Source organism: Mirounga leonina, unplaced genomic scaffold (genome assembly GCF_011800145.1).
Source record: "Mirounga leonina isolate KUSES-001 unplaced genomic scaffold, KU_Mleo_1.0 Mir_114, whole genome shotgun sequence".
NCBI lineage: Eukaryota > Metazoa > Chordata > Mammalia > Carnivora > Phocidae > Mirounga > Mirounga leonina.
This window is the reverse complement of record NW_023270265.1, coordinates 18,798,392-18,809,006: the sequence shown is the minus strand read 5'-3', so window position 1 is coordinate 18,809,006 and position 10,615 is coordinate 18,798,392. Positions and strand designations below refer to the sequence as shown.

At 44.6% G+C, this 10,615-nt stretch overlaps 1 protein-coding gene across 1 annotated transcript; it reads left to right on the top strand.

The window, feature by feature from the left end:
* Positions 1-431: 431 nt before the first annotated feature.
* Positions 432-9,715, top strand: ANKRD1 (ankyrin repeat domain 1). The gene is made up of 9 exons (XM_035024817.1): positions 432-818; positions 1,471-1,650; positions 2,528-2,665; positions 2,794-2,901; positions 4,124-4,222; positions 5,612-5,710; positions 5,955-6,053; positions 6,196-6,294; positions 8,841-9,715. Exons 1-9 carry the CDS (start codon positions 792-794, stop codon positions 8,949-8,951), a joined length of 960 nt encoding a protein of 319 aa, XP_034880708.1. The 5' UTR covers positions 432-791; the 3' UTR covers positions 8,952-9,715.
* Positions 9,716-10,615: the final 900 nt, after the last annotated feature.

The following is a 10,615-nucleotide window of genomic DNA, read 5'->3' as shown; positions in this document are numbered from 1 at the left end:
TCTAATCTTGCTGGGCACCATTTGCACCAAAAAGGCCCTAGTAAGTATGCCATTTTAGATGACAGTAAGCACGTCAGGTGCTAATTATGGCCAGTGACACCATAAAATAAAAGTGCATTACTGAATGCTTTCAATTTCTTTTAATGATGGTAAGGTGGCATGTCATGGGGCCTTTTTAGCCCTAGACATCACTCCAGAGAATTCCAAACAGATATAGACAGGGCCATTAGGACCCGGATCCTTTCCTCTCAGACTGTTTACCAACGGGAATACGATGTCCTGGAGCAACACTTCCCCCAAGTGAAGTGTTGATAAGTCTGGTTATCAGCCAGATATTACTGGCAGTGTGATATGCAGGGCATTTACATTTTCCTGATAGGGCTAGTCATGTGAAAGCTGACAGAGAAGGAAAAGGAGCAGTGCTGTGGTGCAATCTCAACAGACAGCTGTCCCCTGGCTTCCCGATAAATAGGATGACTCGCATTGCTGAGCGGTGTAGTCACCGCCAAAGGATTGGCCATCTCACATTTCTTCCTGATTCACATATTCAGTGGGGTTACTTGTCAGCCCCTCCCTCGGCTGCTTCCCAGACACTGAGTCTGGAATGAAAATTCACCTGCCTCTGAGTTGGCCTCTGGTGGGGGCAGGGGTGTTACTTGGGTTCCCAGGTTGGGAGATTACCTCACCCGGCCCCAGCTATATAAGCCAACCTGTGTGGAGGGCTCCGCAGGGCTGACTTGAGGCACTCATTCCACAGGAGAAAACACACAGACAACCAACCTCAGGCCGACATGATGGTGATGAAGGTGGAAGAGTTGGTACGTAAGACCTGTTATTGTTTTGCCGGGAAAACCGGTTTAGTCTTGATTTTTATTTGAACACTGAAATGTCCTTCTTCAGGCATAATGCGCAGGTACTCTGATGTCATATATGGAACATGGTTGGCTTAAGTGATGAAATAGGTGAAATTGGAAAAATGAAGCTGGCCGTGATGAATTTTCTCTGTATTTCCTATTCATTATCTTCTCCTTTGGTTTTCTTACTAAAGCGTGGATTCCCATGTAGTTATGAGGATGCCTTAGGGAAGAAGTTCTATGGCAAGAATAGATGTCTGGGAACTTTTACGATTCAAGGCCAAGAGTCATCGAAAGTACCTGAAATGGAAGAATTTTAAATAATCATGGAGGGGTTGCAGTTTTCCTAGGCGAAATGTGATTAGGTGGATTAAAAGTGCATTTAAACATATCGACCTAACCTCAGCCTTGCTTAACCAAGAGAGGAGGACCGTGGTCTGATGGTAATCCTGGAATCCTGCAGCCGCCCATCCCAGCCTGGGATCTGAGAGCACAGTGCCCAGAGGTGGCTGTCATCAGGCAGGGAGGACCGGGGCTCCCCTGCAGCATCCTCTCTGGAGAATGATCCCAGGACAGGCCCTGCTACTACCGACCCTACAATTTTCTTTCCTCCCAGGTCACAGGGAAGAAGAATGGCAGTGGGGAGACTGGGGAGTTCCTACCTGAGGATTTCAGAGATGGGCAGTATGAAGCTGCTGTTACGTTAGAGAAGCAAGAGGACCTGAAGACACTTCCAGCCCACTCGCTGAGCCTGAGGGAGCAACAGTGGAAAATTGAGAAAGAGCGAGAGGTGGAGGTAAGGGCCTTCCATGGAATCCACTAGTGGGAAGTCGGGAATGGGGTAGGAGAAAGGGGTGCCAGGCAGGAAGGAGAAAAGAGAGAAACAAAATAAATGCAACCATTCCAAAGGTGTTTCTTTGCCAAATTCAAACCCATAAAGAGGCAACTTCTGTAAGACAGGTTGTAGGAACTAATTCTTCAGCAAGACTATGACCTCTGGATTCTGAATCAATGACTGAATGTTCTATGACTATGTTCTGATTTAAAGACTTGGAAAGAGAAACATGACCAGTGAATTTCTGATGTCATACACCGTCTAGTTAGTCCAAAACAAGAGAGACCTCTTTTTCTCAATAACATGGCTTTGGCTGTGTTCACTATCTGTGTTGACAAATTCCGTGGTGCCGTGTGAATTTTCATTCCTTACTAACCGCAGATAAAACACGCATTAGTTAGTAGTAGTCCCAGGAAAGTCTGCTTCATGAGCCCTGCTTTGTAGGCTGCTGGAAAGAGACTGGCATTGATATTTCAGAGCTTAACGCTTATTGTTGGATTCTTTAGAGTTAAATAAAAAATTCGACAGAAATCCAGGATTTGTTTATGGAAATGATTACATGATCATCACTAACAGACTACATCCTATCTCCAATGAGTCAAAAGCTGATGCTACAAGCAGGAGAAGTGAAGATGAAGGCAATTAGCTAAAAAAGTAGACCCCCAAATACTTGAATAAGAAGTCACTAAGTCAAAGTCAAAGATGAGTTTTAAAGCGTTTTTTTTTCCCACTTTTTTGCTCCACCTGTTCACATACTTATCTCAGACCTTGCAGATTTTGTTTAGACACAACCAGAATGCCTGTCACCATATTTTGAAATACGGAATTTTTTTTTTAGCTCAAGAAGAAAAAACTAGAACAAAGATCAAAGCTTGAAAATTTAGAAGACCTTGAAGTCATCATTCAACTGAAGAAAAGGAAAAAATACAGGAAGACTAAAGTTCCAGCTGTAAAGGAACCTGAACCTGAAATCATTGTAAGGACTGTTTGCTTTGGTAGTATTACATGTCTGGTATTATGCTGCCGGGGAATAAATACCTGCGGAGGGTTTGATCGGATGTCGGAAAGCTCACGTTAGCTCTCGCGCTGTTCTTCTGGCTTTAGGTAGAACCTGTGGATGTGCCTAGGTTCCTGAAGGCTGCCCTGGAGAATAAACTGCCAGTAGTAGAAAAATTCTTGTCAGACAAGAACAATCCAGATGTCTGTGATGAGGTAAGTCTTCTACAAAGCACTGCAAAATCCAGCTCATTAATTTTGTGTTTCTTATGCTTAACTTCAGCCTTGCTAACATGGTGCCAAAAAGCAATCCACCTGAAACAGTCTCTCCAGCTGTTGTCCCAGATGCCACTAGCATATTAGGATAGTGCAGTGGTCCAGAAAAAAGAGGCTGGATTTGTGCCGTGGATTACATCATTTTCTGCATTCTCATACCCTTCTGGCTGATTTTTCAATTTGTCTTTAATTTTTATATTCTTGGGATAGATTTTTAATAAGTCAGGACCAACAAGTCCCTTTTAGAGAGATACATAATAGCATCATCCCTTTAAAAAAAAAAAGATTTTATTTATTTGAGACAGACAGAGCGAGAGTAAGCACAAGCAGGGGGAGGGGCTGAGCAGGGAATCCGACGTGGGGCTCGATCAATCCCAGGACCCCGGGATCATGACCTGAGCTGAAGGGAGACGCTTAACTGACTGAGCCACCCAGGCGCCCCAAGAGCATCATCCTTGATTGGCCTAAACACATCAGCACTACACAGGGACTCTGTGGACTTGAGTTCAAGTGATGGGTCTATCACTACTTGGCTATTTGATTTTAGCAGCTAATTTGCATTTTCTAGACCTGTTTCCTTGTCTGTAAATTATTCACTGGAGTGAATAATGCCATCAGCTGTTCTAGGCCAAATAATCTATTAATCCATTCATAGGAAGCCTTCTTACCAGAAACACTAATCTTTTTTGTATCCATTCCCCCCTGAACTGAATGGAGAATCATTTCTGAAGGTGAACTAAAAATGAGTCCCCCATTCTCTAAAAACAAATTGAATACTTTTTGATATTCAACCTAGCAATAGTCCCAGGTGGGAGAAAACCGTCTGATCTGCATGGCAAATTCTACACAAACCACGAAGACACAAAATTCCAGAAAGGGAAATGTCAGCGTTGAGGTAGTTGTGAACTTGAAGTTCACATCCCTCCATATAGACCTCTGAGCACTTAAGAAATGTACCTGCAGGAAACTCAAACCTCAGTTGCAGGATCACTGTTCTAGTTCTGCAATTTTAGTAAATTTGACATTTCTCATTCAAAAAGAAGCACTCGAGTTTCTACCAGTGAGGTTATCAGGGTCCTCAGTTTCATACCTCTTAGAAAGGATTTATGCTCATTTTTATATGCATCGCTCTCTCTCTCTCTTTTTAAATCTCTTCTGACAGTATAAACGGACAGCTCTTCACAGAGCATGCTTAGAAGGACATTTGGCAATTGTGGAGAAGTTAATGGAAGCTGGAGCCCAGATCGAATTCCGTGATATGGTAAATATATTTCTTTGTTTGGGAATGAGCCAAAACAAGTAGACTATATGAGGCTTGAGAAAGCCTACGATGAAAAATGGGGCTGATTGGATTGAAAATTGATCTGAGAGAACTAGGGGAAAGCTCATTTCTCCATACAGAGGGAAGTTAGGAGATGCGGCTAGGTCATGTGGAAAGTATTTTCCATACATACTGAAGAGGAGAGGAGTGTTCCAGGGAAGAGAGGGAAGTGAAAGCCACTTCACGCAATCTAATATCCTCATCAGAGAGTTGGGTCAGTATCAAGTCAGCAGCATCACTGAGACGTAATACAGTCAGCCCCTGCCTCTCAGCATCCCTGTCCTTCCATTAAACACGGCAGTCTGCTCGTGGCCCCTTGGCTGCCAGCGATGTGTCAGAATTCTCTAGCTGTGCACCTTATCTGATAGATGCCATCAGTGAGATCAGGGGCTAAACTGCATACGGAATGAACTGCATCCATGGAAAGTAGCTGCTATTCAGACCTCAATAATTCAGCTACTGTGAGTTCTACAAATACCAGCATACAGCGTATTTTATGGATGGAAGATTGAGCTGTGAAAACGCTTTATTTATTTAAATGCAGCTCAATTTGACTTTATAGCAAAGCAGAAGAGGGATATTTAAAAAGTCCAAAGAATTTGAACAAAATTGAACCCTGAAGATAAACACACAAGAAAGCAATTTAAAAAGCCCCAAAGTTTGCATGAAAAGACACTAACATTCATGAGTGTGTGATTCGGAAGGCCAGGAATATGCCAGAGTGGGGAAGAGGGCACCTCCTAAGAGGGCAGTGTGCGGTGACCACGAGTGCACTTGAGGGACAGAGGCTGTGCCAGTCCAAATGACAGCAGAGAACAAGCAAGAGATGAGGAAAAAAACCACAGGGACACAGGAAGAGGTGACAGATCCAGATTAAAATCTCTTGGAAGGGACTACTTTTATTCTGCCAGAATTTTAAAATGCATTTGTCTAAAACTTCTGAGTATATTTGGCAAAAGTGGCTAAAAGTTCCAGGCAGATGTGGGTTTGAATATCTATTCTGATACTTACTAGCTGTGCTTCCCTGGGCAAGAAACTTGACTATTTTGGAGACTTGTTTTTCTCATCTGCCAAACGAGCACGGTCACACCTACCTCATAACATTGCTAGGAGGACCAATCCATCGGAATCGCGTAGTACCTTGTCGGCATGCAGAAATTCTCAATGAATTGTAGTTCTCGGTCATTGTAGTTGTTGTCCGGAGGGGGACAGCCCGCTGCTACCGTGGACGCCCTAGCAAATCTGGTGTTCCTGGGTCTCAGAAACCAAGTACCAACTCCTCTGACCAGTTCTTTACATTAAATCATGTCCTTTTTCCTTCTGGTATAGCTTGAATCCACAGCCCTCCACTGGGCAAGCCGTGGAGGAAACCTGGATGTCTTAAAATTGCTACTGAATAAAGGAGCAAAAATCAGTGCTCGGGATAAGGTATTTATTTCTCCTCTTCTCCCTTCTCCCCTTCTCTCCCCCTCCCCCGCTTTTTCTCCCCCTCCCCCGCCTCCTCCTCCCCTTCCCCCTCCTCTCCGAAAGCCACCTCACCATTTGGGTCAGCTGGAAGCTCATGCTGTGTGGGGCACCAGAGTGGCCACTTGTCCTCTCACACATGCCTTGGGGTCTGGGACAGCCTCTGCCGCCGAACCCCGCAAATCAGTTGCATTCTTCAATTTCCCAGTTGCTCAGCACGGCGCTGCACGTGGCTGTGAGGACTGGACACTACGAGTGTGCGGAGCATCTCATCGCCTGTGAGGCCGACCTCAACGCCAAAGACCGAGTGAGTCCCTGGGCAAAGTCCCACCTCCCTCCCGCAGCTCCTGCCCTCATTTATCTGGAATCACTCCCCAAGCCCGGTACTCTTGTGGGACCCACTCGCTGACCTCAGGTCGCGCTTTAGCCTGTGGTCTCTGCTTCTCTAGGAAGGAGATACCCCTCTGCATGATGCCGTGAGGCTGAACCGTTACAAGATGATCAGACTCCTGATTATGTATGGGGCTGACCTCAACATCAAGAATTGTGTAAGTACCTGAAACAAGCAGCCCCCGCTTGCTGGCTTTCTGATGCACAAAAGCATATCTCCTATACCTGAAAATGCTCCCATAGTGGTAGGATTTCCGGGTTGGGGGCGGTCTTATGATGCTCTAAATGCCCCTGTCCATTCCCTTAGTGACATTGCTAGTCCTTGGCAAGGACTCGGGTCACCTGGTCAGAGATGGGGGAGGCATCATGACACAATCACAGTGTCCGGTGATTCTTTTAAGATTTGGGTGTGAAAATACGAGATGGTCAAATCGCTCACCTTCACAAACCTAAGCACAGTCTTCCCTGGCCACCCCTGGCTGAGCAAGGCCTGAGGTTGTCAGGAATAAAGACAGGCACCATTCCTGAAGGGATAAAATTCCACAGCGGTCAATGGGGCTGAGAGCCAATGAACTGAAATTAATCAATATTGAATCCGAGTAATTCTGAGTAGTCCTCCCCTCCTTACAACAGCAGGACGTGCTACCACTTTCTTCCAGGGCTAGCCATGATTTTGCCTATATTTTTTGAGATAATTTCTATCCATTCTCCACTTTGGTTTATCTGCATATCCTCAAAATAATTTCCTATATTTAGGCCCTGAAAATGCTCGTATAAGTCCCTTCTACAAGTACGTGTTAATTTAGCTTCATCTGCAAGCCAGGGAAGAGAGCCAACTTTTCCTCATGGTCCCAATTCCCAGACAAACATCATCTAATATAAGCTTTAAAAATATCACTGGGAGGAGTGGATATAAATTCCCAAAGAAATAATTTGAAAGATTTGGTAGAGGATCACTTTACGAAGAAGGAAAAGAAAACCCCAGTCATCTTCTATTGTGAATAATTTCTTCCCCTTATTGTGTTACTATGAGACTGAGAGGAATATTTTATCATAAAAAAACCCCACAAAACTGTCTTGGTGATAGGAACAAAGGTTAGAAGCAATAAATAGAGGCTGCTTGAATGGGAAAGTGTTAATAGTCGGATCCCCTCATCCTTCATATTAGGATGGTCTTGTCTAATAATTTAATCAGCAGAAAAAGAGTAGATTTAATGAAATCTCCCAAACTGCAGAAAATATGACAATTGCTTTCAGGCAGTGAGATACTGCCAGCAGAGAGAAATAGCATACAGATTTGGGGAGACTGTGTAAGTAGCCAGAAAATCAGGAGATAAATTTTAATAGAGAGGAGCTGAAGGAATTCATGGAAGAATAGCCCAAAATATACCAATGGGGCTCATGGCTTTGAATTATCAGTTAGACCCCAGCATAAGGGTCCTGGGACTATTAATGTCATTGATCCAATGGCTGGATAGTCCCCAACAGACCACTAAGCCATTGGACACCATCTTGAAGGGAACTGTAAACAACGCACACAGTACATTATTCTATTGTTGTCTCAAGCTCTGTCATCATGTGTACCAATGAGTGTTTCTCAAGGAACACACTATAGAGGCAGGAAGTTCCAAAATGGTTACAGGGCCACTAATTCAAATAAGCACAGGGGCCAGGCAGATCACCTAAATTATGTACATGGTGGCTGCAGGGCTCTGTGTGCATAGCTTCTAGAGATGATGGCTCTTCCCCACCCCAAACCATTGTTGCTCTGGGAAGCCACAGGTGTCCTGCCGGCCAACTCTTCGGATTTTTTCAGAGCGTTCACAAATTCACTTGGGAAATCTCCTAATTTCCAACTGTTGCCAATTAACTCCAACTTTTAAAAAATCTAAGCTCTGTTTGGGCCCCAACCAAACAGGTCTCTAGGCTGATTTGCATCGCAAAGCTGCCAGGTTGCAGTCTCTGAGTTAAAGAGACTTCCAAAGGAATAGGGGTGGAAAAATGTAAGACTGTCCATATTTAAAGACAAGAATTGAGAGGTGACATGGTATTCATTTTTGTAAATGTCTTGAGACCTATGCATAAGGGAAAAAGCATTTTGGTCTCAAAAATTATTTACACATCGTTGATGTCCCCTCAAAGAAAAATGAAATTTCCCAGGAGATCCCAGTGTGAAAACTCCACCCCTCAGAGCAGTAATAGTTCTGCACAGCACCTGAGGACTTCAGCCAAGGTGTCCACGCAGCTCGTTTAGCAACAGGCTTTATCAATCAGGAATCATTTTCCAAACTGATAGGAACTGGTTCTTGACCACTCTCTCCCCCATGCCTCTTCTGCAGGATACCAGAGATGTAGAGAGGCATTTTTTGAATTTCAAAATGACTTGGAATGCTCTTGCCATTTACTGTCTAGGGACTAGGGATTTTTTTTTTTTTTTACCAATACCTGGGACAGTCCCACAGGGCGGGGAACAAACAGAAACATTGCTAATCTGAAATGCCAAAAGCATTCCTATGAGAAACACTGAGGGGCTGATTTGAATATAAACTGCAAATCACTCATAGTGGAAAGCCTAAAACAGTTCAATAACATACACCTATCCATTACCTCATTAAACACACACGCACACACGCGCACGCAAGATGTGCAGAATTTCTAGATGCCTCCCATCTGGAAGTCAAATTTCCTCATGTATTTTGATTAGGCTGGGAAGACCCCAGTGGACCTGGTGCTGCACTGGCAGAATGGAACCAAGGCAATATTCGACAGCCTCAAGGAGAACTCCTACAAAACCTCTCGCATAGCCTCCTTCTAAAGGAAATGATACCACTCGCATCCCGTTGTTCTTCACCAGCATTTTGAAGGCACAGCCCCAGGGAAGAGCAACCAGTCCTAACATCCAGCTCCTATCCACCTGTTGTAAAGCTGCACCTAATGAAGTTTTGAGAAAGCACAGGGATATAGGTATGGGAATCTCCCTTAGTGAAACTCACTCTATTTATTTGTATTTATTCCTGTTTATTTATTTATTTATTTACTTCGATGCCACTGGTATCCAGATCCTTCGTGGTGACCCATTTGGTGAGCAAAGCTTAATTTGTATATAACACTTCAGAGCCTTCCTGTAGATTTGTCCTCAGACCACGTTAACCAGCAATATGCTGTTGGTGCCTGCTCGTGGGCACCTCGTTGGTGGAAGATATTTCAAGGTGTTTTTAAAGGACAAGGGTGATGATTACAGCCCCCTTTTCTCCTGAATTTTTAATGCTGACGTTTGGGGCAGTGGGAGGCGTGTAGCGACGGGAGAGGAGACTGTGGAATGAAGGCTTCTGTGAGAAGGACAGTAAAGCCAAGCCGTTGGATGCCTGGGCCTGGTATTTCTTACCAAGTCACACGTTGTACCGAGATGAAGAGAATGTCTTGAGTGTAAGCGGTGTGTCGTGGCAGGTGCGGGCCGCTGGGCCATGCAGAAGTGAATTTGCTGAAAAAAAAAGATGAAAGTGACTGCAAAGTGTAAATGTGTAAATGTATATTATGTTGTATGTCTATTTTATATTCATAATAAAAGCAAAATTCTAAGCCTCTTTCTAAGTGCTTCTGTAAGTATGGTGGGAAAGAACCATGTGAATAAGGCCATTTGGATGGGGTTTTTTGTCTTCCGAGTTTTTGGGATTAGAAATGTCCTGTAAAATAGTACCTCTCAGTATTGACCATGTTTGCAGACCACCTGAGGATCTTGCTAAAATGCAGATTCTGATCCCTCCTGTTGCGGGGGTGGGGGACGGGCTGGGACTCTGCATTTCTGACAAGCTTCCCGGTGATGCAGAGGTGGTGGTTGGTACACCACAAACACACATTGAGCAGCAAGGCTGGGCAAAACCATCATCAGGATAGAGTTCAAGTTCCTCGGGCCCCAGTGGTGGGGAGAAAGAGACCCCTGGTGGGCAGAGTGATTACTGCAAGTTAAACAAGTGCTCTTTGGGACATTCCCTTCAGGGCTAATCTGAGGTTTAACGATTATTGTGGACACCGGCTGTCGGTGTCAAAGGCTGCCCACGAGAAAACACACCTGGTCAATGATTTCTGACCCCCAAGGGGAGCCATTTTGTTGCCAGGTGCTGGACCAGGTGCTAAGCTAAGACCTGTGATGAGAAAACCAGATTGTCCCTGCCCGGCTTTCCTGGAACAGATGAATATTAAAGAAATAATCCCAGAAATAAATATATAGTAACAATCTGTGGTAAGTCTAATGAAGTAAAAAAGCAGAGTGCTGTGAGAGTCTCAGATGCAAAGGCACACCATTTGTTGGGGAGGGGCGGGGTGGGGAAACTCTGTACAAAGACTTCACTGGGGTGGTGACTTTCGGGGGGCGGGGGAGTCTGAAGGGTGAGCTGGAGCTATTCAAGCACAGCGTTCCAGACAGCAGAGAGGCCACCGGAAAGGGCAAGGTCATGGGAAAAGTCTGGCACTTTAGGAAAT

Bases quoted from the DNA above. Each gene is read 5' to 3' on its own strand.
- ANKRD1 (XM_035024817.1), top strand. From the start codon at position 792: ATGATGGTGATGAAGGTGGAAGAGTTG. The intron at 2,902-4,123 runs GTAAGTCTTCTA...CTCTTCTGACAG, and splicing joins ATCCAGATGTCTGTGATGAG to TATAAACGGACAGCTCTTCA. The intron at 5,711-5,954 runs GTATTTATTTCT...TCAATTTCCCAG, and splicing joins AAATCAGTGCTCGGGATAAG to TTGCTCAGCACGGCGCTGCA.